The sequence below is a fragment of the Lates calcarifer genome, linkage group LG10, assembly GCF_001640805.2.
Source record: "Lates calcarifer isolate ASB-BC8 linkage group LG10, TLL_Latcal_v3, whole genome shotgun sequence".
NCBI lineage: Eukaryota > Metazoa > Chordata > Actinopteri > Centropomidae > Lates > Lates calcarifer.
The window spans coordinates 21558988-21586981 of NC_066842.1; the positions used below are offsets into that span (position 1 = coordinate 21558988).

The 27994-nt window shown below is 40.6% G+C and overlaps 3 protein-coding genes and 3 non-coding genes across 9 annotated transcripts; 1 reads left to right on the plus strand and 5 right to left on the minus strand.

The window, feature by feature from the left end:
- Positions 1–1859: 1859 nt before the first annotated feature.
- Positions 1860–7639, minus strand: b3gnt9 (UDP-GlcNAc:betaGal beta-1,3-N-acetylglucosaminyltransferase 9). Of its 2 annotated transcripts, none has more exons than XM_018703559.2 (7): positions 7345–7639; positions 6182–6606; positions 5953–6072; positions 4793–5152; positions 4260–4501; positions 3913–4168; positions 1860–3821 (listed from the first exon to the last, which is right to left on the minus strand). In XM_018703559.2, exons 2-7 carry the CDS (start codon positions 6287–6289, stop codon positions 3477–3479), a joined length of 1431 nt encoding a protein of 476 aa, XP_018559075.1. In that variant the 5' UTR covers positions 6290–6606; positions 7345–7639; the 3' UTR covers positions 1860–3476. The 2 variants fall into 2 exon arrangements, with proteins under 2 accessions (XP_018559075.1, XP_018559074.1); XM_018703558.2 differs by having other exon boundaries at positions 4793–5155; positions 7345–7636.
- Positions 7640–9079: 1440 nt separating this feature from the next.
- Positions 9080–18081, minus strand: bbs2 (Bardet-Biedl syndrome 2). Of its 3 annotated transcripts, XM_018703553.2 has the most exons (19): positions 17973–18081; positions 17608–17692; positions 17290–17424; positions 16846–17073; positions 16549–16674; positions 16174–16236; positions 15921–15998; positions 15565–15669; positions 15123–15209; positions 14826–14961; positions 14362–14501; positions 13989–14118; positions 13722–13893; positions 12949–13078; positions 12644–12763; positions 12005–12142; positions 11789–11901; positions 11346–11494; positions 9080–10333 (listed from the first exon to the last, which is right to left on the minus strand). In XM_018703553.2, the coding sequence occupies exons 2-19, from the start codon at positions 17614–17616 to the stop codon at positions 10227–10229; spliced, it is 2166 nt and encodes a 721-aa protein (XP_018559069.1). In that variant the 5' UTR covers positions 17617–17692; positions 17973–18081; the 3' UTR covers positions 9080–10226. The 3 variants fall into 3 exon arrangements, with proteins under 3 accessions (XP_018559069.1, XP_018559073.1, XP_018559070.1); XM_018703557.2 differs by lacking the exon at positions 17608–17692 and having other exon boundaries at positions 17290–17411; XM_018703554.2 differs by lacking the exon at positions 17608–17692.
- A 1278-nt stretch (positions 18082–19359) lies between these two features.
- On the minus strand, positions 19360–19431 carry trnap-agg (transfer RNA proline (anticodon AGG)). The gene has a single exon. It is a non-coding gene; the product is annotated as a tRNA-Pro (tRNA).
- A 2571-nt stretch (positions 19432–22002) lies between these two features.
- Positions 22003–22074, minus strand: trnap-agg (transfer RNA proline (anticodon AGG)). The gene has a single exon. It is a non-coding gene; the product is annotated as a tRNA-Pro (tRNA).
- Positions 22075–23180: 1106 nt separating this feature from the next.
- trnap-ugg (transfer RNA proline (anticodon UGG)) lies at positions 23181–23252 on the minus strand. The gene has a single exon. It is a non-coding gene; the product is annotated as a tRNA-Pro (tRNA).
- A 576-nt stretch (positions 23253–23828) lies between these two features.
- setd6 (SET domain containing 6, protein lysine methyltransferase) lies at positions 23829–27968 on the plus strand. The gene is made up of 9 exons (XM_018703521.2): positions 23829–23974; positions 24428–24508; positions 24783–24927; positions 25012–25153; positions 25289–25483; positions 25644–25785; positions 25994–26174; positions 27167–27303; positions 27430–27968. Exons 1-9 carry the CDS (start codon positions 23948–23950, stop codon positions 27766–27768), a joined length of 1389 nt encoding a protein of 462 aa, XP_018559037.1. The 5' UTR covers positions 23829–23947; the 3' UTR covers positions 27769–27968.
- Positions 27969–27994: the final 26 nt, after the last annotated feature.

Here is a 27994-nt window from a genome sequence, read left to right on the forward strand (position 1 = left end):
TCCTTGTGTTTACACCAGAAAAAAATATCTCTTTGACTACAGCTTTCTTGTAGCCACATTCCCTCCCAAGTGGTTTCTGGAGCCAGGAAAGACAGATGTTCCACACCTTACTTTTCTGAAAAGGAGACCCCCGAGTTGTATAGGGAAACAGATGTAATATAACTGTCATGAAAGCTATATTCAGACATTTTACTACCACTTGCTTTTGTGCGAGCAAATATGAGAAATCCAGAGAAAAAAACACAAAACTGTTGAACATTGTGCCTCATCTCCCACCGAGCCTGACTTTGACTTCTGTCTCTATCTCCTCTGTGAAAAGGAAACTCCTTGTACATACAGTTTGAGAATGCATATGAACTGCATCATTGTACAGTATGTATGTATGTGTGTGTGTGTCACTGAGCATTATCAACAAGCTAACATGGTATTATGGCCGTCTGAGTAATTTTAGTTTTCCTGTTACCTGCAGAGAATGGCAGGTTGGGTTGGGTTTCCTAAAATGAGGATGGGTTTTCAGAATTTGTTTTCACCATCTCAATGTTTTGTATTTGATCTGTTTTATGTGGTGTGTGTGTTTATAACTACATTAAACACCCAGATCAATGTGTAAATGTTCACAGCCCTTAATAGTTACTGTGGAATACATGACTTTAGCAGGGCAGTTCTGCCAAGAAAAACCAAACTTAGTAATCCAGAAGATGTTATCTGTTAAAATATAGATGTGTGCCGACAGGGGGATTTTAATTAAAACCTGAATGAAAACCATTCTTTGTCTCCCTCCACCCTCTGCTGAATTTGAAGAAATTGGTCATTTCCCAAAAGATCTCAGGGCTAACTCGAGCTTTGCTCCATTGGAAGCAGATGGGTCAAAGATGATTGGGAAAAAAAAGACACAGAAACAACAGTGAATGAAGCAAATCAAGAGGCTTCTTTTGGACAATATACATAAATGTCCAGCATGACACATACATTAGATGCTGACAGAGAAAAATGATTCTCCACATGAATCCCGTTTTGGTAAGCCCAGCCCAGCGACATAGACGGCCATTGCTGTGATGATGCATTATTACTGAGAGATGGAGAGAGAGAGAGGAGCTGTGGGGAGCCGGGTAGTTAATCTCACCCAAACTCAGGTGGACATATCACATCTTTGTTTTTCTGATATTTTTAAGATAGAAAAACAAGTGAACTTTAATACGGAGGTCTGTGTGGCTTTTCAATTTAATCTGTTTTTTTTTTTTTTTGTTTTGTTTTGTTTTTTTTGGAAGGAATGAGTGATTGTCATAATCAGATTGTTGTAATTTATAATGGACAGCTTCAGTTCAGTGTAATGTTAATCTCATATTAATGCTTTGTATTATCTGTCCTTGGTATCATATGTTCTGTTGCCCATCCCCCTTTACCCCTCTCAGTTTTTTTTTTTTTTTTTTTGTTTGTTTGTTTGTTTTTTTTTGTGGACTCTATTCATTTTAAGCCCATTTCTGGAAATGGGGCAGTTATACTTAATTAAAACTCGTGAAATTCATTGGAATGTGGCGTTTTATATTTTGAATACTATAACTTTGTGTATGAAGAAGTACGTAGATTTATTCAGCATGTCCACTGAAAAAAAAGGCAATAACAATACCATGTAGTGCAATGAGAAGGATTAGGTTGACTGAATGCTTCGCTCCAGCAAAATATTTTTTTTGACAGTGTTTGATGATGGTTGTTGAGATGAGCTACTGCTGTGCTTTCTCTAACAGCTCCAACATGCAACATTTGGACTTTTATGAAATCAAATGCTCACTGTTCATTGACATCAAAGTTCATTTTCTGTGTGTGCAACCAGGATATGGAAAAAATAAAAAATAAAAATGTGGATGTGAACAAGATTGGGAGGCTTTTATTTCTTAGTTTACACAACCTTGAAACCTCAAATTTATAACGCAAAATTGAATTCAGCCATGAGCTGAACCCCAGCATCTGTTTTGTATCTAAGCCTGGCAGAATTATTATTGGTCAAAAAGACAGAGACAGTTTTAAACTGACAATGTTGAAATCTAAATGTATTCTCTCCATGTGAAATCCTGAGTTCCCTCTTCCAATAAATCAATAAATTCAATTCAATTTACTTATTTACACCTTTGCCTTATTGTTATGCCAGCATGTATGGACATCAGCAACATGCATGCAGTGATCACATCAGAAATTTCCGCCTTAAGAAATGAAGCTGTGTTGGAGGAACGTTTCCCAGACGTTTTTCAAAAAAAAAAAGAAGAAAAAAAAAGAAGCACATATAATTGTTTTAATTAACAATCCAATATCCCAGAACTGAAACTCCACTACACACACTGATCAAAACGACTTTGTGTTTATATCATAGACTATAGTTGCATGCATGCATTCAGGTGAGCCATGTTGTGTGGCTTAACAACAGACATCAGGACAGTAAAGGCTTTCATATGAACACAAACTTCTTGCAGCCATTTTGTTGAGGCATCATTTGTGAAATTCAGCGTCTTAGTCGTAATATTTAATTGCTCTTACACAGCCAGAATGATTATTTTTTTTTTGACAATTACCCTCTCACTTAGTGGCTAAAGTAGCAGTCACTAAGATGAGGAGGGTAAAGATAAAAATTTGAAGAGAATGGAAAACAGCGAATCAAATCATTATAATTATAGTGTCATCATCATCATAATCATTATAGTAAGTGTTCACATTTAAGTACACAAGCCTCATTCAGCAGAAGTATTGTTTGTGTGTGTGTGTGTGTGTACTGTGGTCCCAGCTGGGTCCCACTGTGCAGCTGGTTTCCATTTAGGCTTCATCTGTTGTTCCTCCAGGGAACAGATAATGTGACCGTCCATTTTTGCCTCTATCCAGTATAACATGGAAGAGAGGAACATCTCTGCAAGTCATTCACATCAGAACACAAAATTGTCCTCTATACCGTCTGCCCACGTTTCCAGTGCTTACAGCCATTTCCAGTATCAGCAGTCCACACAGGCCAAAGAGAGTCAGACTGTAAACACAGTAGTGGTCTCAGACACACAGAGGCGTTTAAACTGGGATTGGGTTAAACCAGCTAACCACATTTAGTCATGTTGTCCGTGTCAGTATTAAGGTGTCTCTGTTTGAAACACACCTCATTCTGAGGATTACATTCAAAAGTCCAGAGAGATTCAAGTCACCACACAATCTTCTTTGCAAATCAAAATCTTGCTGCGTGATTGTTCACAAGCACTGTATCAACAGACAGATGGGGCTCTGATGGCAACAGCTCCAAATTCTCTTCGGGATTCCTTACTGAAAAGTCTCAAGCATATTTGCCAATTCATTTCCCCCGAGTTGATCTGCCAGCTTGGACAAATTCTTCTATGACTCAACTGTGCTTTTGAACACAAAACAGTCATTTCAAGTTGGCTGCAGATCCTGTGCTATAACCATTCTGTAAGGCTCTTGCAAATCCCCTTCAGTCTTGCAGAAAGTCACTAATGCATGATGAACACCCGCTTCTCACCATAGTCTGTCTCCTCTCCCGCCTCCTCTCCTGTCCTTCCTCTCCACTTAAAAGGCCAGGACGTCAGACTTGTCCTGTTGTGGCAGCTCAGTTTGGGGTCGTGCAGGAGGTTCCACATGAGCCAGATCTGTGGGACATTGAGGCTGTGAACAACCATGAGTTCTTTGTAGAAACAGGGGTCAAATGTCTGAAGGTGGGGTGCTGCAGATGGTCGGGGAATCCCAAAGGTCCGAAAGCCCTGGTGGCGTGACGGTTTGACCCCGATGAGCTGGAGGCACATTCCCAGAAAAACATCATCAATGGGGAACAACTCCACCTGGAAGGAGCAAAAAGACCATTGTAGATCAAAGAATTCTGAAAGTAGACATATAAAAATGGCGAAACTTTTTTTCTTTAATTTGAAGTACCTGTTGACATGCAGAGCTAAGTCTCCGAGCTGTGTGTCCCGACATGACAAACCCTCCTCCGCCAGCATAATCCGGGTACAAACCCCCTCCATACACAAACGCTGGCACGTAGTACTTGGAACTGCGCCGGCGAATGGGTTTAGCATGGATAATAATGTCACCGACAAACAGATCCTCATCTGACTTTTGACCTTGTAACATCTCTAGTATGTTCTCCACATTCACATACACATCAGCATCGCCCTTAAAGATAAACCTGCGTGACAAAAGAAAATACGAGCAAGCATCAGGTATGAGTCACAGGCTAAGAATCCCATAAATTCTTCAGTGCATTTTTATAGACTAACTTGACATGAGGGCAGCTGCTGTTAACCCATTTCAGAAAATGTGTTTCCTTCAGTGTCAGGTTGAAGAAAGTGTCCTCAAAGTCCCAAAGAAGGATATCTCCAAAGGTCTCACTCTCATAGGTCAGGAGCCGATCCCACAGAGGCAGAGCAGTCTGATTCCTGGGAACCCCCAGCAGGAAAACAGTACGAATGGACACACCATTTTCAAAATGTCCCTCCTTGCCCCATGTCCGACGTACCACCTAAAAGAATCCAGCATGGGGAGAAAGATATTATTTCACTGTCTAAGAAACTAGCTAATAAAAAACAGCTTTAAGATAATTTTGTGTGAGCCTGTCACTACAATTAACTCATTCACATATCCACCATTAATTTTGAAATGTTGTAGGAGCTTTAAACTTTCAAACACTTGTTATTATCCAAACAAATACAGTCTAAATTCTGTCCTGATTCACAACTAATACATCATACACTATATAAATCAAATACATTATTTTTTTGCAATGGTATACACACAACATTACATAATTTACCTGACGCTTATCAAAATCTGCAGCAACAGATTTCACCGCAATGAGCATGTAGGGAGCAGTAATAGGCCCTTTGTCTCCTCGTCCTCCTCCTTCCTCTGCCTCTCTGATGTGACATTTCTCTGGCTGGTCTATGAGCAGCTTAAAGTCTCTCTTGTCCTTTTCTCTCAGATAGCCCTCAAAGTCAAATGGCGGCATCGTGGGCAGGGCATTGCCAGCAGTCTTGGTCGGCACAGCATTCTTCCGTCGCGACTTGGATTTCCCCTTAGATTTGACCTGAGGTTTGGACTTGGCCTGAGGAGGTTTTGATTTGGACTGGGGCTTACAGGCAGGCAGCTGTGGTTCTGAAGAGCTGGATGGGAACTGCTAATTAGGAAAAATGATGTAAGACAGAAGACAGGGGACCTTAATTATAACAAGTAAATGCCATCTTAATGAGCATATAGTAAACATTCATCAACTTATGTGCAAAAATGCTTGTGTGATAAACAAGTACAGAAGTTACAGATGGACCCTCACACAAACAGAAATACAAGCATATTGTGTGTACATACATCGATGCACTCAACACATTCTGTATGAATATTCATATAGCACATACTGTACAGTGTTCTAATACTGCCTGTGGATTTTAACACCACAGTAGACAGTATGTGAAAGTGCTATCTCTCTATAAGCATAAACAGCATCACATTCTTATGTGGGATTTGAACTTCCTTAACCTTATAAATGGGGACCAGAATGTGTATGCTCTATAAATGGGGATGTCACTCTGTTGGTCAGTCCACCACTTTGATCCAGACTGAAATAGCATACATATATAAACATGTTAATCTATTAATATCTTTGCTTAAAGTCATCTCTCACTATAGCAATTATGCAGAGGGATCTCATCAATTCATACTTAATTTGTCTGATCATACTACAGTACTGCTGTGCAGAAATCATGCAGCTGTTGCTGATGCAATGATCTAGTTTATGTATTTTAATACTGACTCCTTGCTGACCCTTGTTAATTCTCAAATGATGCTGAAATGTGGCAAACCAGCCTTTAAAAAAACGTTGCTGCTGAAAATTTTTAATGTACTCATGATGCTAGGGGAGAAAAAGCCACTTCCACTGTGATACCTACATGCAAACACATAAATTAGCTTAGGTCATACCCCTTGAGACTCCTGGCCAACTTTGGCCCCACTGGCTCCCAGCAGGGTCCGACTGGAGCTGGTAGAGCCATGGATTTCCAGCTTCCAGAGAGGTCTGTCCCACCCAGAGGAGAGCACAACCTGGAAACAGAAACATGGGTTGGGGTCAGATGCAACATGGTAAATGAAACTGTGAAACAAAAAAAAAACATGACGTTAAACTCTGCACCTAAATTGGTTCCATGCTTACCTGGCGAGCATAGAGCAGCAGACAGAACAGAACCAGTAGCAGCATCGTGCACATCACATCTCCCTTCACATGGAGAAACCTCCTCATCGTCACCATCTTCCTCAGCATCTTGTGACACTGACCTCAGTAAAGAATTGAACAGGAATGCATTGCAAAGGGGCTTCTACCATTCATACTGCTTTCCAGCCAATAGTCAGGACTGATACACAGCTTAGAGATGTTACCAGCTGGATCTGGGTTTGCAGGTTACTCTGCAGAATTTAATGAAGAAATTAGGTGATTTTCCTTCTTCCTCTTGGCTGCACTGCAGAGTATTACCTCAAACTTTACCACTTTTCTGTATGAATACATCCCCTCCATATCACTCATATGATTGGATGTGTGGCTGCTGTGTCTGTCTTCATCCTCCCCTCCTTCTGAGACATCTGCACAACAATGAAAGCAACAATCAGGGACTGAAACAGGACAAAGTTGCAGAGTATCGTTACTTTCCTCCATAATTTTGCTTTTATAAGGAAGGTAAACAGACCTGAATGTCTACGCCCTGATTGTAAAGGTCTAGCTGGCCTTGTCTGATGCAATACAATTTTCTTCTGTGACATAATTGAGCAGACTCTCATTTGTTATACACAACAGAGACATGTAGACACAGCCAATCATTTTTTCCCCCCATCCCATTACTGTTGTTATTAACTTCCCAGTACCATGGATTACATTGTTTGGAGCTTTGAAGATATAAAGTCATAAACATGATCTTGCTGATAGCAGTCATTAAGGAGGGCCTGTATTTTTCTCGATTCCCATTCCAAATTTCCCATCGATTCATTATTCCGCTCAGGAGGGGGAGTGTCTGTGTCTTATGTAAGTGAACAAGAGAGTACCAGCTATTTCAAAGAAAACAGTGTCCAAACATTCATGTAAATCAGAGATAACATCACTTAATGATGCTGACAATATGGATAACTCCCTGTTGTGTATGTGGCGAACTCATCGCAGAGTTTGTCTGTCACGCATGGCTTAATCTGATGAGTGTGGAATTAATCCGCAAACTGCTTCATGCAGGCTATATGCCGCTTGTTTCGTCTCATCAACAACAACGATTTTTGCAAAACTACCAAAGTGCAAGAAACGTTACCTGATTAACTCAAGTCATTCAAACTTACCAGACGAGACGGAGAATGGGGTCAAACTGGAAACATCTGCGCTGTGGATGTCTGAAACTCCTCCCGAAGGCTCCTTCTCTGCTCTGAGCAACTAACACACTAAAGAAACTGACTTCCAAAGTTTTCAGAGAGAAAGATCCAGTAAGTAAAGAGGAGTGAGCAAGAAAGCAGTCACGATGATGTTTTCATGAGTGCGTGTCCGTGAAGGAGCACAGAAGATGGGACACAATCCCTGACTTGGCGCTGAGCCCGTCTTTACGAGCTGTTGCGCTCATGTTGCCTTAAAGTGCTGCAGGAAATAGCACACTGTCTGGTGAGCAACGGAAAATACGTGAGCCTACACCTGGGTAAGCTTGGGTTATTTTTTGTGTTTTTATGGATAAAATGAACTACTGACTGAATTCTTGTACCTCTCGACCTCTATCATCAACAAAACAGGACAGAGAATTAATCAAATGACAGCAAACGGGATGATTTATGTCATGTATGCTAACGTCTGACATCCATATGCGTTTACCAGCATGTGGATATTTGCACACTGTTAAAACAACCTCATATATATATGAAATGTTTAAAAAAAAACAGCATTCAAATAAAACGTTAGTCACAGAATTTTAAAGTCATCCATTTTAAAAGAGTTAACATCCTAAAAAGTTGATGACATCAGACTAATGATACAAATGATAAGATTGAGTTATAGTATTGTTAGAATGCAGCAATGTCTTCCTAGTCAGCTACTTCAAACATCCACACTTGGATTCATATCAATTAACAAGACAGTAGCCAGAAGAAGGAGCCTACTAGATGCACATGAATGCAGCATCTGCATCTCTAAACCTGACCACGTGATTTGAACTGGAGCTGAGTAGAGCCAGATGCCAACACAGCAACTGGGGAGGATGGAAAAGGAGGATAGAACAGAGAGGGGTAAATAAAAGGGGGGACGTGTGGAAGTGAACGTCACAACATGAGTTATGACTTTGTCTTGTTTCTTTCTACAAAGGATTCAGAGATCAGATCCAAGAATAGAAATGTGACATACATGGCAAGAGGAAGATGAAAGTGAAGTAGCATGAGATGATGAAGACTGTGAATGAGCCCCTTTCAACCTGCTCTGTCTGGCTTTGTTGTGCTGCAAGCAGACAACATACTGAATTGTGATGTATAAGAGAATGAAAAATTTTCAATATTCAGTTCCATTAAAATGAGTCATTATATATTTACACATAATATATATCTCACTGAGCAACAGAGCCACACTGGAGAGTGCACAGAATGAGCATCAGTTATAGTAATTTATGACTGCAGACTGGGTCACCAAACCATATGTAGCACCTAAGGAATACAACTGTGATTGGACGTGTGTGTATGCAATCAGGACTGTACAGAAAGTAAGGACATTCAGGTGGAAAAGGCAGAGTCAGAACAGAACAAAACTATACTATGTAGATATATAGATCCATATATAGACATAGTGCATAATCGTATGTTGCACTTTTTGAAAAAGAAACTGGCCATTAGACAACAGAAGATATCCAATATGAGAAAAAGAGAAAATGTTTGGCTGCTCTTTGCAGAAGAGGCCTGGCCTCACTGTTTTTATACACACTAATTCTAGCTTCCACATTAAAATCCAACAAGAGCTATACTCAGAGTAAACAGCTAAGTAAATCATCTCGTCTGAAAAGGAAATCATTCCTCATGATACTGCAAGAAAGTCAACAGAAACATAAAATCTCTTAAAACATAAGTTAATTTAATAACAGTTTGAGCCACAAACATAACATTACATTTAGAATCTCTGTGTACAATCTATAAAAGGTAAACAAGTTAAACACACAGCACTGGTCTTCGCTGACATTCATTAATTTAAAATAGTTGTCTTTGGCTACAAACACCACACAAATACACAACAGCTGGGAGAAGAGAGCTGAATCTGAGTGAGCCGTCTCACAGAACTGTCAGGACCACTAGTGATGTCAATACCCCGATGCTCCATCTGAGAGGGAGCTGCTCTCTGTCCTGCTCCAGCTGTGTTCTCTCTAAACATCACTGTCAGCTGAATTAAACAGTCTGGGTGCAGATCCAGCACATAGCCCTAACCCTTCTTTGTGGAAACAGACTGTTTGGATGACTTATTTAAGGTTTAAACATTTCTTAGACAATTATGCATCACCTGGACCACCTGTAGTGCATTTAACAGACATCACGCTTAACTTATTCTTTGTTCTTAATTCCTGTTTCTGTCAGACAGTATACAGTATGCAAGTATATAACTGATATAAAAATCTTTGTTTTGCAGTTATTTTTGACAACAGCAATATGCTGAACCTTTTGGATTAATGAATTACAATGAATTCTTCTAAAGCACCACTGTACTCAGACAATCTGTCCCATTGCTTATGAATGATGGTTTGGTCAAAGTTTCCACTTCCTGTTTTGGTCCTGCTGAACTCTCTAAACAGCTGTGTCACTCCTACCTGCTGACTCCTACACTAACTCTGACTCTTATCTAGCTAGGACTGCACAAAATCAGCTCCTCCAAACAGCCACAGAGCCTGACTGAGATGAATGACAATTTTACCATTGCACTAGGCCTGTGGTCAGCATTTTTATTTCTGAGCTAGCAGAATTTTAAGTTTTAAGGAACTGGTGCCAGTGTTGCTGTTGCTGAAAACTAAGTCACGGAAAAAGATGGATTAAGGCTACAACAGTGTCCCCACTTCAGAGTCCTAATATGTCCACACATATTTCTTGTCCCAGGCTCGTCCTTGCTAGTGCCACGCTTGAAACAGATTACGGTACTCATCAGTTATGCTTATGCGCATCCCTCTCTATTTTGATCTATTGGACCATTCGTGCATACCTCCCTCCTTCCACCCTCAGGAGGATGCAGTGCCAGCTTTCATGATCCTGAAGAGTGAGTTGACATTATTGCTTTTGATGGCATCTCGGCAGGCAGAGATCACTTGGTTCTTGGGCTTACCCACTGAGGAGAAGGGTGGGCAGAGATAGAGAGAGTTAGATAAATAAGGGGAGACAGACAGGTATGCAAGATGTAACAACACATAAAGGCTGAACTAAATGATTTTAAGCTTCAAAGTTCTACTCATCACCATTTGTTGTTGAAATCACTAATACAATGCCTGCTATTTTCATATTAAGCTTTTCCCTACATACCTTTTTTGCTAAATACATTATTATGTGTTCAACAATTTTTGTTCTGTTGCATCTTTGCCATGGACAGGATAAATGCCACTGTTTTAACAGCTACAAGTCTCTCAACAGAACTCCCAGGTTTGTCAGTGGATGCTGTTATTTTTCCCAGTCAATGTTTTGAGGCAGAATGTTTTTAGCCAGGTGTTAGGCCAGCCACAGCTCATTTTTCTCAGTTGTTCCCCCGTTAAAACTCTCTTCATTCCCAGCTAAAGACTAACATGTTGTAAATTACCAAGAAAAACGCCTACAGGAGGCAGTGAAAAAAAGGCTTTCCACTCAGGGAGTTAGGCTGTGTTTCCAGCCATACTCAAATGTGCTGGAATACATTTAACTGACTTGGAGACATGTTGCATCCAAGGTTAATTAGATGATTGAAAGATAACATTTGCATGCTATAAAAGCATTATAAAGGTGCTGTTTTATTTACAAAAAAAAAAAGGCAGTTCCCCACCCACATCAAAAAAGCTTTGAATATTCACAATGTGCACAAAAGCTGGAGCTTAGTAATGCCCTACAAGGGACAATGTCCAGTCATGTAAACACCAGACAGAGCAAACATCCACACATGCACTGCATCCCAAAAATCTAACCACAAACAATGTTGACTGTCCCAGACAATCCCTGACACACACATCCTCTCTCTCCTGTACAAAGGCTCCACTCCAAGCCTGTCAGCCCATATACCATATTGTAGTTAAGGGACTGTGATCGTTACAGTGCATCACACACACACACCACACACACACACCACACACCACACACACACACACACACTGGCCTACCTCGGAGTCTACCAGCCCGCTGTATGGCCTGGTTGACAGACTTCAGGCATGCTAGTAGTGCATTGTGGTTGTTAGAGCGAATCTTATACTCATTGATAAGATCTCTGTTTAGATCATACAGCTCCCTGTAACGCTTCTTCATAGTTGTCCTACAGGAGGCAGAAGAAAAAAGAGAGAAGACATGGAAAAAAGGAAGGTTAACAACTGTGAGTATCATCCATGTGTCGCCTTTCTTTCTCATTCAAGGGTTATGAATGAGCCATCCATCCATTATCTATGCCGCTTATCCTTAAGGGTTGCGGGGGGCTGCGGCCAATCCCAGCTGAGACTGGGCGAGAAGTGGAGTACACCCTGGACAGATCACCAGGGCTGCTATGAATGGGATCCATTTAGAATATTATCACTGAATTAAGTTGTACTTTATGAATGTTGTGGTAACTCACATGTCTCCCATAAGGCGAGCATCCTCTGCTTGCACCAGCATGTTCCTGATGTAGTTGGAATGGTCAGCCATAGCTGCAGTTAACTTCTGATGGACGGAGTGGAACTCATCCACCTGGCATACAGATGTTTAAGACCCAATATTATTACACCACAGAAGCAACAAGCAAAAAAAAACCTCATGGCTGCAAAGTATTCATAATAAGGACTAAACAAACTTCAGTGAGTGTAGTGCGTAGTTCCTCAAAGTATCCAGGGAAGTCTGCTTCTGCTGACAGGTCTTCTATTGCCAGGAAGGAGGCAAGTGATTGGACCAGATCTCCTGCCAGGTCAATGTCATCAGTTCTCAGAGTGATCTGTTTGGACAAATTAGGAATTAATTATGTAATTGAGTTTTAATTTTAGTTGACTTAACAGCCATGAATTATTTTAACTTTGTATAAGCACATGTACACTGATCAGCAAAGTGCAAGTATTAGACAAGTTAATGTAAGACAAGTTTAGTACTGTGTATGGTATAATTTGATTCTTTCCTATACAGCATTATAATTATAATTGATTACTCTCTGTACTCTCTTTCTGTTCAGACTGGAATAAAATATGAAAATTAAAATGCTTATATGAACACCAGTTTTTAATGTAGACTGTTGGTTTATACAACCAGTCCCACTGAAATCACTGGTATTCCCACACACTTTAAATCACTGTGATTTTGTGTGTACACGTTCAGCCATAAAGCTCAAGTACATTGATTCTCTTTTTTATGTAAAGTTAAAGCTTGTTGTGGTTAGTGTTAGAAAAGCTAACAACAATACACAACCTAGCTAAACACATGACATTGTTGTGTTTGTGCGTACCTGTCCATTGCTGGCCATACTGATGGACAATAGTCCCCCTCCTCGTAGTGAATTAAAGGTAACATCAGGACTCTCTACTCCCTCTGGAAGCAGGAAGTTCTGATTCAGCCACATCACCACCTACATTCACACACACACACAGAAACATACATGTTAACAATTACATACATAAATCCAGAAAAATCAGACTACATTTAAATTAACAAACATCTCAGCAGGTTATTGCCTTCAAGACAGCATGGCACTGATCAGAATCACTCCTTCTAGTGTTCTGTGTCTCCCAGAGAGACAATGAGACAGCCTACCCGCTGTGGTCGGTCATTGATGTTGAAGGTGACCCTTCCAGTTGGCGGAGCAGCTGAGGAGTCAAAATTGATGTCATACATGGAGAAACGAGGAAGCTGACGAGTGATTTCAAACACATGGAACTGTGTGCTGGAGAGGACAAAAAAGATGGGGAGAAAAATAAAATTACTATAAAAATATAATTATAATAATTATAATTTATAATGGTGTGTTCACACATTCAGATACAGTAGTTGCCCGTATCTGGCTTCTCATGAATTTGTAGTTCTGGGGGTGTTTTGTGTTGAGCATGTAATTTACATCCCACAACTGGACAGTTGTTTTCTGGTGTATCTGCCTCCATCAGACACACAAACAATGCTTGTGCTTTGCTACCACACATTGTTCTTCTTTTTTGTTCCAGTAACACATTGTACAGAATTGGGAAGCTAAAGACTGCAGCAATCAGCTTTCCCTCCATTTTATTCATGGTTAAAAAAGTGCCTTCACCAACTCTGTTATTCCTTTTCCACTGGAATCAAAATTAACGCAATTGGCTCTCATCTGGCTGTCGCTTACACTGCATCACAGGATATTTGTATAAAGCTGAACCTTTCATAACTTTCCCTTGTAGTGTATCTGGGCACTTTTTGAGTATGCACAGGGCTGCAAAGCCAGGGCTTAATCACAATGAACAGAAGCTTTTTGAATCTGCATGTGTGACCTACCTGGAAGGCACCACAAATTCATGAAATTACCTAAAATTGTATAACAGCAACCACACAAGTCCTACCTAGTTTTCCCTCCAACAAAGGCCTTAATGTGTAGATCCACTGGTATATCTTTTGGCGGGACAATGGGTACTCGGACACAGCCTGACAGGTTCTGGGCACTGGGGTGGACAACATGGCTCTCACCCTCAAATATTCCCTCTGCGAAGATGAGCACTGCGCGGATAATTGTTTCTGTAGAGGATGAGGAGGAGATTCAGGGATTATTAGTATTTACTTTACTTCCTTGATGTGTTTACAATGATCAGCTCAAATGCTAAAAAAACTACCATTCGGTGTTGAAATGCTGAGCTCTACATGAGCCTTCTGGGCCTCTGTAGCAGGTCTCACTGACAGTGCAGTCTGAAGCTGAGTGTTGGCTGGTATTACACCCATCCCACTGTTTGTCTCTGACACACCCTGAAACAATATGACAGTTTGTGTGGATGTTAGCATAAACAATAATATACAAACTAATATCAAGTGTGAATCCTGTGATGGTCTATATAAAGTCTGTTGTCACTGAAACAAACAGATATGGCAAAAAAGAGATGATGAATAAAATCAAAAAGGGTATAAAACATTCAGACTTCTCAGAAAGGAAATGGCTGGATGGATGAAAAATGGAGAACATACTATGTACATATACATAAATATGTGTACCTTGGCATTCTCTTCATAGTTTCGTAGCTCAAGCAGCAGATTCTGTCTGCGTTGGCTGAGCTCTCTAATAAGGTCCTGCTCAGCACTGGAGTCCATGAGATTCCCTTTTAGATCCTTGCTGGCTGGCAAGTAACCACGAACTACAGGATACACACATTGACAATAATGGTAACCTAGATATTAGATATTATTAGGGGTAGTTGAGGGATTCATGTTTTCAGTTTGGGTTAACTGGCCCTTAAAAAAGGTTTGTGAGCACACACATATAAACCTTCATCTTCATGACAGTTGCTTAACACTTGACCAGTGATATGTTAGTAGTAACATTAATAGATATAGGTATATACAGTAAAGGTCTTATATATAACAACCACAGAGACATACCCTAAGAATGCATTTGTCCCAGAATGTATGTGATGGCCCATATTCCAATCAGTTCCAACATGTCCTCTCACACAACATACCCTCTCCTTCTATGGAGGTGCAGATGAGTTGTTTCTGTCCATCCAACCTGTAGTCTCCCTCCACCACTCCTGCCACAGAGGAGGAGAGGTTATCTTTGAAAATGACCTCGCCTGTGCGGTCGCTACGAGCATCAATCTGGAACAAAATAGGAATGTGATCACAAATTAATGCCAGGTAGCAAGACTGTAAAAATGAATCACCTCTCGTGCCCAGCAAATGCAATGAAATGAAAAGTCACATTCCTGAAGTGTGAGAGGTCTTTTCTAGACACCAGACCTGCTAAGTTTTGTGCTGACCTTTCCATTGGACCATCCAGTGATTAGCTCTACAACCCCATCAGCATTCAGGTCAAAGGCATGGATACTCATTGCATGATTCTTAGACTGGGAAGAAGTGGGGAGAGAAAACACATCATTAAATAGGAAATGGAAGGATTATTTATTCAAAATATGGGCAAATCCTTTAAGAGTGAGGAGTTAATCCATTATAACCATGCTCATGAGGGCTAAAATGGTAAAAGAAGTCAGATACCAGATAGTCTGTATGATAAAAATATAGAAGACAGGGACACAAACATAAAGCAAATAGACCTAAGGCTGTCAGTGTGAAAAGCTGACAGAAATGTTACACACATAGTATCTGTAACCCACCAGATGTCAGATTTTAGTTGAATTTACTGGTGTTTATCCTTAAAAAGGTTGGCCCATCTTGTCCCAAAACACATTATCATTGTGGTACCTTGATCCTCCAGTAGCGAGCGGTGCGGTCATAGACTCCAACAGTACCATTAGCCAGGGCATAGCCAAACCTGCTGCCATGCATATGGCACAGTGATGTTACTGTCTGTATGAAGAAGGACAGAAGGAACACTTGTCATGTCAAAAAGGGTTGCTCTACTCCGGTGCAGCATAAAAGAAAGTCTACAACATATCAGGACTACCAGTGCAATGATCATAGCAATTATTTTTTATTACTGCTGCCTGTACAAAACACAAGTCAGTGTACTTTACAAAAAATATAAATAGTCATAGTCAGAGCAAATTCATTTTCTTTTCATTCAACAAGAGCAAGAGCAATATGTTGCATCCATTTACCTCATTTTCAGTCATCTCAGACACAAGCTCATCCTCTTTGAACACCCTGATGTCAAAGTCCTCAGATCCTACCAGGAGCTATAAACACAATGCACATTCGGATGACGTGTTTTCAATCAACAGATTACCATATTAATATGAAAGAATCTTTAATTCAACACATATCTACTGTTTTTTGACAGAATTGTGAACAGTGAGCTACAGAAAACAGTGGACTGCATGTGTCTCAAACTGCCAGCCAGTCAGGACTCACCTCATTTTTCCCATCCCCAGTGAAGTCACAGAGCACTAGAGATCTGACATTATCTCCAGTTACCTGAGAACAAGACACTTCATGATTACGACTCACAGAAATGTTGATGACAGGGTTTAAAAGCAATTGCAGAATATTTATTTTATATACTAATGTAAAATAAATATTCAAATATGCAATTTTATTAGGCAAATGTAACTCATTTGAATAATCATACTTTAATTATAATTTAAGCAGTGCATAAAGTTGGTTTTGGTGCAGAATTGTGTTCTACCCAAACTATGTCTGAATCTGAGTTTGACTAGAGCTACTCAATGAAATTTGTATGTAAGACAAACTGAAGTAGTCTGACTTGTGTGTTGTCTTAGTTCTTACTGTCCAAAAGTGGTCGTTGCCCTCATAGTCAAAGCCTTGCAAGGCACAATTCCCTCCAATGATGGCAAGAGGAGAAGCAATGTCCCCAAGTTTCCCCAACACTATAGCATTGGCCCCATCCGTCACCTACATCCACACACAGCAGGAATGGAAACAAGGTGTTTAAAGGAAAGCCAGGCTCATACACTGTGTGAAAAGCATTGCATCTTAGATCATTTTCCATTTACTCTCCTATTTTTAATTACACACTGTCATTCTAAAGTAAGCCCTCCCCCTTTTCTTCCCAACTCCACTCACCTCTCTGTAGAATATATCAGTATTGTCATGGACATCATAGGCCAGCAGGTTGGTTTGGGACCCTACTAACAATGTGTCTCCAGTGGTGTCTGATCCCAACTTTCCTGCTGTCAGACAAGTGACTGCCTGGTTGATGTTGAGCAGGGAGATGTCAGAATCCTGGGTGCTCTGGCTCAATCTGTGGGCCACAGGTCTCTGACCACGAGCATGAGGGTTGTGGATAAAAACCTTTAAAGAGAAAGAGAAGTGATTGTATGAAATGAAAACATATCTTATGTTAAAACATATCATACATAACAAGTATGAAGTATAGCAGGTATGGTATTTTATTTATTTTGTTTCAATTATCATGTACTCAGACAACATGGTATGCTATCTACTGTTTGGACATTGTCGAAGTCACCAAAGTTATGCTGGATCAGTGACAATGTTCATTTCACTCACCTTTCCAGCCTGAGTGGCTGCAGTAAGACATGGGTGGACTCCGTCAAATTTCCCAATAGTCACCATTCGAGGGTTAATCTTGTGGTTCAGCTTCAGAGTGAATATTGGGACCAACATGGTGCCTAATAGATATCTCTAATCAGGCAAAAACCAAAAAGAGACCAGCAGACAGACAACGACAGATAATACGAGGGAATTCATTATATCACATAGTAATTTAAAGACTGGCAAAACAAGCGCATTAGCAAACACGGTAGCCTGCATACAACCAAGTGACAATGCGTGATTTTGCTACACTAATGTAATTACAGGCTTTACCTCAGACATCCAGTGGTGAGTTCTGTTGCCTAGCAACAAAGGGTAGCAAGCTACAGCTTTTCTGGCTAATCCTCCCTGTCGTTTGCTGAACAAGAATGCCAATTATACAGCAAAAATACATCAATCACACATGACTCTTTAACATATCGTAAGCCCTGTATCAGTACCAAGTACGGTATCAATCATTCTAAGGAAATAAGGTCGCCTATATCTGATATCACTGTCTTGCAAGCCTAGCTTAACTCGAAAACGTTAACGTCGCTGGCTTCAGGAATACCGGTAACATCTTTAAGTACTGACGAGACTAAAAAAACTAAATCACAGTTTTTGTCAGAAACCATACCAATTTATGCGAACAATCTCACCTGCCCCCACCTCCGCTGTAACTGTTAGATATTTGTTCAACAGAGCTGCCCAGCTAATGAGCTAGCTGTAGGAGGTCACAGTAGAGTCCCTGCTAACAACCTTTTCCTGTCTGCTGTTTTCAAAATAAAAGATTCTGCTTAACTTTGTCTGAGGAGTGAAAGTATAAACATTACATAAGAAACCTTTTATTTAATGTTTTATTTAATTTATCAAAGAAAGAAATGGAATTACAGAAACTACACAGAAAAAGAAAAGAACTTCGGCGGATGTTAAACATCCGAAATTGACTGGCTAGCGAACATTTAACACAGGTGTGTCACACCCATTAGTTTCTCACGGTACAATAACTCTAGCTTTGTAAGTTAAAAAATGTTTCACGCATAATTACCACTTCAGCTAAGAGAAAAGAAACTTTTATTATTATTTCTTTAGCAAAAAGAAGCAAGAAAATTTAAAAGGGGAAAACATTCATTGTTTACGAACTTTAATTTGTAATCAGTGTTATTAAATTACATTTGAGTCCTTGGTCAATGGATTGAACATTATTTTTAATTATTTACAAATTGTTGCATGAACTTTCCATGTCTAACGTCTTCTGAAGTCAGAACACTTACATGAAGGCAGGTAAGCACAGAAGGAAAAACTCACCTGTCTCTTAGCATCCTCAGATTAGTCATATTCTTTTCTCCTCTCTCTGGGTTTTTCTCATGCTCCTCAAGTTTTCCCTCTGTATTCATTTACATTATCAGTGATGAACACATTATGAAGTTTAAACTTATGGACTACACCTATTGTCTTTTCCATTTGCCTTAGAAATGAACATTTGAAATAGCTACTGTTTCTGCAGGGCTCATTTCAGGATTTGAACCCAGGACAGCTCATACCCTAAGCAAGAACCATACCCCTGCACCAACAAGCCAGTTGTTGGCATGTGTTACATCTGCATCTCTCTGTACAGTCAAGGTCTGTCATTAAATCCTTCAAATTGATAATGTGACATCCATTTAAACAGCCCCAACCCCCCCCCGCATGATTCACTGTCATGTAGCTGTAGTGGCAAGATTACTCGACAACATAGTGTTTCCTCATGTCATGCCAGGACTGGATGAAATTCCTAATAACTAACTGAACACTTAACTAAATGTATTAATATTTGTTTTTAACATAGTGCCAGTGCTCTCCAGGTAGTGAAGTTTTCCTATTTGTTTGTGCACTTCTTTCACCTGCATATATTCACCTGTATGCACACTACATTATGATGTAGGTTTTGTACTAATTGAAGTTCTTATGTTGAAGTCTTGTGGGGTTTTTTTTTTCCTTTTTGCCATAGAAATTAAACTGTACAACTATTTCTCAGCTGTGTGTGACCCCCAGAGGTTAAAAGTAGGGCTCGTCCGGGATTTGAACCCGGGACCTCTCGCACCCTAAGCGAGAATCATACCCCTAGACCAACGAGCCAAGACATACAGCTGTTCACATCTGTATTTCTTTGGAGCTGAGACCTGTGACTGGACTCCTAAGCTTGGTGATGTGGCAACTTGGGACTCTATATTTCATCCAATCCAGCAGCACCCTCTGGTGGTCTCATTTGATATGCTTGTCTTCAATTCAAAAGGAGTTGTCTTGCACAACAAAAAGACAAATAGCTCTGATTCACAGTGTTTTTATATCCTTCAACAGGGAGAACATTTCTGTGTACCTTGCCAGAGCTTGTGAAATAGTGTCTGAACAAACAGAACTGATTCCCAGCTTCACTGGCTGTGTCACAAGTATTTGGCAAAAAAAATGGAGACAGGCATAAAGGAGTATGCACCATCCAGCTTTGGTTACCTCCTCAACTGCAGAAGTATGCAGATGGCCCTTGAGGTTTTCTATCATATGTGTGTGCTTTTTGATGCAGATGCAGAGGAGTGCAGTCATTTGGTAAAACAGAGCAATACATACCTCAACAAATGTGTTCTGCAAACCCAGGACAAGATGCTGGAAGAAAGTGGGCATGTAATGGGAGGGGAGGAAGGCACCAGTGAGAAAACTGCAGTATTCTAACAGTATTGTTGATAAGTCACCTTTCACACATGCTTTTCAAGTCAGATGGGACCAAGCAGAGTGTGACATTCTGTCAGATGATGCAGTTAGCAAAATAAATAAGTGAATAAACTTTGCCATTGTCATTTTGCTTTATCTCATGCCATGGAAAATGTGCAACCTGTGAAACAAGAGATATAAAGAAGAGACAAAACTAGGAATGCTAACTGCCATGCTGAGCTCTGGTTTGGCCAAACACTCCATTCTGTTGAAGAAACAATACCTGAGACCAGCAGAGCTCATATCCAAAATGTTTGCCACCATATAAGGAAGATATGGTGAGCACAGTGGGCAACACAATCTGCCAGTGCAGACTCTGGTTAAAAATATTCAAACCTTCGGTTCAAGCAGGCCAGATGATGACCACAAAGAACACTGGAACAAGTGAGACAGCCCTACTTGTCACTCCAAGTCCAGTTCAAAGTACTTCAGTCCACCAAGAAAACTACCAAATGAGAAAAGCCCAAATGCCACAAAATTCAAGAGAAGAAAAGTGGATCAGGAGCAACAAGATAAAGATGCACAGGTAAAAAATGTGGTGACCTTACCACCTCAAAAGTGATAAGTGATATAATAACTATAACCACAAAGTAACATGTAAGAGAAAGCAGAAAGTAAGTAAAGTAATACCGAGAGGGGAAGGGAATTCCCAGCTGCCACTTACAAAGTAACCACTTAAATGCTTCTACTCGCAGCACTTATAGGAAATATCAGTACAGTAAGATGTTTATGTTTACACCTCTGATGATCCTGATGAGACATCCACATATGCAACTTGTGACTTTACATTTTTTTTGTCAGCTATTTAATGTCTGCATTATTTTTTGCTGACATGCCAATCATTTGTTCATGTGCTTTAAAATAATAAATAAATAAATAATGTACTTTTTTTCAATCTCGTTTGTTATAGACATGACGTGAAACGCCTCAGGGAGGTTCAGTTCAGGTGAGGCTAGAACACTTGATACTACCTGCATGAGGGCCGGTAAGTATAAAAGGAAAAACTCTCACCTCTTCCTTCGCATCCTTGGATTAGTCATATTTGTTTCTCCGCTCCCTGGGTTTTTTTCATCCTCCTCATGTTTTCCTTCTGTGCTCATTTATAACATCAGTGTGAAAATATTATGCATTTAAACTGATAGACTTCAGCTTTGTGTTTTCCATTCCTTTGAAAGTAACTTTTTAGTTAGTTTAGTTTCTGCAGAGGTCATCTGGAATTTGAACCTGGGACCTCTTGCACCCTACAAAGCAAGAATCCTACTCCAACAAGCCAGTCTTGTGCACTTATGTCATCTGCATATATTCCACTCGTATGTACACTATATTGTGGTTTTGTTCAAGTTGAATTTCATAGGCTGACGTCTTGTTTTTTCCTTCTACCTTAGAAATAACTGTTTCTCAGCTCTGTGTGACCCCCGGAGATTAAAAGTAGGGATCATCCAGGATTTGAACCTAGGACCTTTTACACCCTAAGAAAGAATCATACCACTGGACCAACAACCCACTTGTTGGGCTGTTTATATCTGTGTCTCTCTGTGTAATCAAGGTCTGTGATTAAATCTTCAAACTGGTGATGTAACATCTTAGGGCCACATATCGCATCCATTTAAACAGCTTTAAACCCCCTCAGCAAGATTACTCAACAATCTGGAGTTTTCTTCTGTCATGTCAGGACTAGATGAAATTCCTAATAACTAACTAACCACACTTAACTAAATGTAAAACTTTGGATTTAGTGCCAGTACTCTTCAGTGATAATGGTTTCCTGTTTGTTGGTGCACTTCTTTCATCTGCATATATTCAGTTGTATGTACACTACATTGTGATGCAGGTGTTGTACAACTTAAAATTCATAGGCTGAAGTTTTTTTTCTTTTCTTTTTACTTTAGAAATTAACTGTACATCTATTTCTCAGCTGTGTGTGACCCCCAGAGGTCAAAAGCAGGGCTCGTCCGGGATTTGAACCCGGGACCTCTCGCACCCTAAGCGAGAATCATACCCCTAGACCAACGAGCCAGCAAACAGAGCTGGTCACATCTGTGTTTCTTTGCTGCTGAGTCCTGTGATAGAAACTTCAGACTGGTGATGTGGCAACTTAGAGCTCCACATAACGCCCTCTGGTGGTCTAATTTATATGTTCGTCTTACTGTGCATGCCTCACAGACCGGTGACCAGCCTCACCTTCACAGAGCTCCAGTTCAAAACTCCCCTTTTCCAGAGTGTGATATGACTGTGCTCTCTCTAAACTCTGTTAAGGGTTTGTACCTTTTTGTTTCTCCATCTGACTGTTTCCACTGGTATCCCTACAGCAGATTTTAAAAATGCTGATTGCAGTGGTAGTAAAGTGGTGACACATGAGCTTGGCTAAGCATGACAGACAGCACTGCCAGTGTCTCCTGAAGGTTGGTGTAAATGAGATTTCAGTATCACCTCCTGAGCAAAGATGAATCACTTGGGAGAACACATAAAACAGCGATAGCATTTGCTATGTGACATGGCATCTTTTCCTTTTTTCTGCCTGTGTCTGCAGGTTTCATCTCGTCAGTTTTTACCGCACCATCTCAGTGGACAATCTTTGCAAACCCTGGCTTGTTGCTAGTGGCAGTGTTTTACCCTGACATGTTCACTTTGCATTATATATATTTAATGTATTTATCTTCTTTATTGCATTGGACTTAATGTTAACCATGAGTTGTGGCTGTTAAAGGTAGGCACAAGTTGAAGTTATTTATGTAAAAGCCTGGGACACCTTTGACTTATGGTTGCAGATTAGGGTATTATTTCAGAAACATATTTATTTTTAGCTTTGCCTGTCCTTTTCTCAGGTTTCATTATGGAGAAGATCTCATGAACTGTGTTAGTGGTCAAGTAATTAGTGATCCAATTTTTTGTCACAAAACACCTATTTGAAAGGCTTTAGTAGAACTATAATCAGCTGAGCTGAGTAGTAAATGTGCATATTAGCTAATTGCCCATTATTGTCATTTAAACAGAAGGTAAACCATTGAAGAAGTTAATGTCTTGTATGACTTGAATACCTGGCTTACATTGCATGCGTGCAAGAGCTGGCTGTCAATGTGGATTCAGTGTATTTTGACCCCTGTGACCTTTGTGAAAAACCAGGGCTCGTCCGGGATTTGAACCCGGGACCTCTCGCACCCAAAGCGAGAATCATACCCCTAGACCAACGAGCCTGACTGTACCAGAGCAAGTCAGGCATTGGCTGTGTACAACCTGTTGGACCAGTGATGTGGCAGGCTAGAATCTGAGATCTGACTGAACAGCACCGGGTAGTGGTCATCACGGGGAAAACACTACACTGACCACCAAGCATGTGATATGAATACTTAAACTTAAACAGGCCACTCGACACTGTAACGACAGTAACTCACATAAATACTGATAAATAAATTTGATAAATATCAAACAATTCAAAGTCATTTAGAATAAGAGTGCTACACTTAAACGATGTTAAAATTAAGATATTACCAATTATTAAGATAATAATATTAACCTTAATCTGTGCGGACCTTCACATCTTTAAAATTATTTTAAATGTTATTACAACACATCTCAAACATAAAGACAAGGATTCATCAGAGACAAAAAAGTTCTCATATCCGTAATTTAATTTACTTTAAAAATCCGATATGTGGATATATGATATGTATTTTAGTATTTAGTATTTTAGTTTTCTTAATCTAAACTTCTCCACTGTACTCCACTGTGCCATTGTATGAGAATCTGTTGCCTGCCAGCCATAGCTCAGGTCAAAATGATCCCAGAGTTTTTCATAGCCCTTGTGTCCGCATGCTGAAGTTAGCTTTGAGCTAGCTGGCTACCAGTGCTCCGGCGCCTGCACAGCTGTTGACTTGGTATCATTCACAAAATGGCAACAGAAGCGAAACGACCCAAGGTTGAGGCTTTAATAGTTAAAATCTAACTCTGCGGATAATATATGATGTATTTGTGTATTTGCGTTTGTGTGGCCTAGACAGTAAGTTAGCTACACTGTACACAGCTATATGTGTGAGTAGCTGCTAGCGGTGCATGATGGGGTGTCTGTCAGTGGGCTGTGTTGAAGTTGTAAGCTACTTAAGCCAAAGTCGTCAGTGGCGTTAGTCTGTCGGTATATAGCATGATATTTGTACATATTAGCTTCTATAATGTCGGTGAGGTTGTCACTATTGAATTAATTTGAAACCATATAGGTTATCATTGAAGGTAGCTAGTGTTTTAATAATATAAAACGTGAAAGTTGGCTCTGTCTTAAACAGGGTGAACCAAGTGCGCCGTAACATGAGGTCACACACTCACGATCATATAAGTTATGCTCAAGTTTTTCTCTGTGTGACTCTGTTGCTGACAGGTAGATGAAGGCTCAGAGCTCAGTCCTCTGGAGAATTTTCTGCGGTGGTGCAGTAGAGTCGGTTTGGTACTCAGCAATAAGGTATGTTGTCAGAAACTGCACCAGCATGCCTGTCAGACAGACAGACAGACAGAGTACTATGACACTGAATTCATTTAGGTAATCAGTCTCTGTGTCTGTCTGTCTGACAGTCAGGCAGTTTATTATCAATCGTTTTCCTTCCATTTTTTCATCAGAAACAGAATCATTATTCAGAATGATTATTACGTTTTGAAGACTGTCCACTTCCTGAGTTGAACCCATTCTCTGTAACTATACTGGTCAAGGTTTTTAGGATGGATGTCTCTCTCTGCAGGTGTATGTGAGTAAAGAGGGAACCGTTGCAGAGTATGGGATGCTGGCTAAGGACAACATAGAAGAGGGGGAGGTTTTATTCACTATCCCCAGATCAGCTCTTCTCCACCAGGGAACAACCAAAGTGTCTGCCCTCCTGGAGAAAGGTAACGTTTACAATTACAAAGACGCTTTTGCCTGCGTCGTCCGTCTGTCTGTAACCACTGTGTTACTCTCTTTTTCCTTCACAGAGAAGTCATCACTGGAGAGCTCTTCAGGCTGGGTTCCCCTGCTGTTGACTCTGCTGTACGAACACACGTCCTCAGAGTCCCACTGGAAACCTTACCTCTCTCTTTGGACCGACTTCAAGACATTGGATCACCCTATGTTCTGGTAAGAGATCATTTCTAATCAGTGTCTCAGTCTCATCCTTAGAGAACACTTGTCAGTCAGCTGATGCTGTAACAGCTTTGATGAAGTGTGAATTTTGTAGCTTTCGCTGTAGTAACTTACAGCCCATATATTCAGGTCTAATGAAGAGAGAAGCAGACTGCTGAGGGGAACAGGTATTCCAGAGGCTGTGGATACAGACTTGGCTAACATCCGTAGGGAATACACAGATGTGGTCCTGCCTTTTATCATCCAGCATCCTGATTTCTGGAACCCCAACACACACACACTGGACTTGTACACACAGCTGGTGGCCTTTGTCATGGCCTACAGGTCAGTGAGCATGAGAAAAGTGCATGTAAACTCATGCACATGAAGTGTCTGAAACCCCACCCACCCCACCCCACCCCCCACTTCAGCCCTGAGCTCTAAAATCTCATCTCCCTCGTCCATTCCTTCCTGACCCCCCTGTTCTTCCTCTTTCTCTGTGTAGTTTCCAAGAGCCACAGGAAGAGGATGATGATGAAGACGAGGACGAGGAAGAGGAGAAGGCTCCCAATCCACCAATGATGGTTCCCATGGCCGACATGCTAAACCACGTGTCTAATCACAACGCTAATCTGGAGTTCACACCAGTGAGCTGACACACCCACTTTAATATTAATTGACTGCTTCTATTTCAGATGTATAGATGTGATATTTTATTGTTTAATTTGCCAGAACAGCTTATCTATGAAGGCACATACATGAGAAGTGAGGAAGCACTTTAAAATTCCAGTTTTTCTCACTGTTTCTTGTTTTCTCATTCCTTTTTCATTCTCTCTGCACTCCCATCTCTCTCAGGACAGTCTGAAGATGGTTTGCGTGCGGCCCATTCATAAAGGCGAGGAGGTGTTTAACACCTACGGGCAGATGGCCAACTGGCAGCTGCTTCATATGTACGGCTTCACCGAACCTTATCCAAGCAACATCAACGACACTGCTGACATCCCCATCACCAACCTCTACAAAGTCGTCAGACAAGGTGATTGACAAGTGACAGACAGTTGTAGAGAGATTATAGAGGACTTACAGGAGAGAGGGTGTAACAGACTGAATAAGTCAGTGTGCTCAGGGATACTGGAAGTTTGTTAGAGTTGGGAGTGTGGAGAGAAACTGAATACAGAATGTTGTGTAATATTCAGGGTTTTGTACAATTTATTTATAACCTTTGGTATACATACACTCTTAAAAATGTTCTAACAGTAAACATGGCACAAACATTAAAGGTCAGGCTATTCAAGAGCGAGGAGGAGGAGAGAGAGCTTTACTCATGAAAGGGTTTCATGGCTGCATCTTCACTGCAACTGTGATATCATGCTTTAATAACCTGTGGTGTACAGTATCTAGCTCTTGCAGCTGCAGGTCTATTGAACGTGTATCCGACAAACAGTTACCAGTCTAGTCTGCAGTGTAGTGTAACACATATGCTTCATCTCCTTTTGGAGTCAGTTAATTCCAAACCAAACCTGCCAAACCTCCAACAGGCAGACAAATGAACTGTACAGAGGAGTTTCACCTATAATAAGATCTGTGATTCCTCATTGGCTATTTTGATTCAGTGGCACTTGAAAAACATATTAGTTGTGTTTTCCATGTTTGTCTATTGGGTCATGTTGTAGGAGTAATGGTTGGTTCATTTGATAATACTGAGATGAATCAGTTTGACAGTAGACTGCAGATTTGTTCGTGTGATACAGATGTTTGCCAGCAGCTGTATGAATTTCTGTAAAGTTCGAGTTTAGCTTCTAGCAGGGGAGTGTCCTTGTATCTGTATTTGTGTATGGGTAGAAATAGACATAGACCTAGCTACATACCTAGATGCAGACATTGTATTTTCTCAGTAAATTCAGAGGACAAGAATTCATTTTATTATCAGAATCATAGTTTACAGTGGCTATTAACAAATACACAGACTGTCAGAGTTCAACCCCTTCAGATTTGTTGTTGTTTCTTATGTTCTTGTTCTACTTCCAGGTATTCAGTCTGATTTGGACCGGCAGCTGGTGGAGGAGCAGTGGGAGATGCTGTGTCAGATGATGCCAGAGAAAGGAGCCTTTGTCTTTGGTAAACAGGGCTGCCTCACCGACTCAGAGCTACATACTGCACTCAAGGTGAGGACCGAGTACATACAGCAGTGCTGCACTAATGGTCTTTTCGCTTGTAAACTTAACAAATCCCTGGGAAACACTTGAAAGACCACCTTGTCAGGGATGAGTATTTGCTTTGTATGTTTTCAGGTGCTGTGTATGTCAAAGGAAGAGTTCTCAGATTTCAAAGAAAATGAAGGATGGGAGGAAGATGATGAGGAAGAAGAGAAGATTTCACTCGGTTTCTCTAATGAGGGTCTCCCAGGATTAAAGGCTTCGTGGAAAGGGCTGATTCATGAAGCCGCCCGTATAACTCTGAGGTCCTATGAAGACGGTGACGAGGGGGAGAAAATCAGGGATGGTGACCAGGCACTGATAGAGGACAAGGCAGCCTTAGCTGGACTGAGCCGCAGGCAGCAGAATGCACTGCAGGTAAAATTTGGACAGAGGACCATCCTGCACAGACTGATGGAGCTCACTAAGCCATGAGTACAGCTGTGACAGGGACTGGGACTTTAGTGGAAACTTTTTTTTTTATCTAAAAACTTCTTTCAAAACACTGTCAAATTTGTTCCCCTGAAGATGTTTTTTTATTTTCAGCAGTTCTTGTTTTGTACTCCTACTGACTGTGTTGATAATTAAAATGTTTTGTCTTTACCTGTACAGAAAACAGGTATTATGATGACAAATGTGTGATTTTATTTGCTATAGTCTG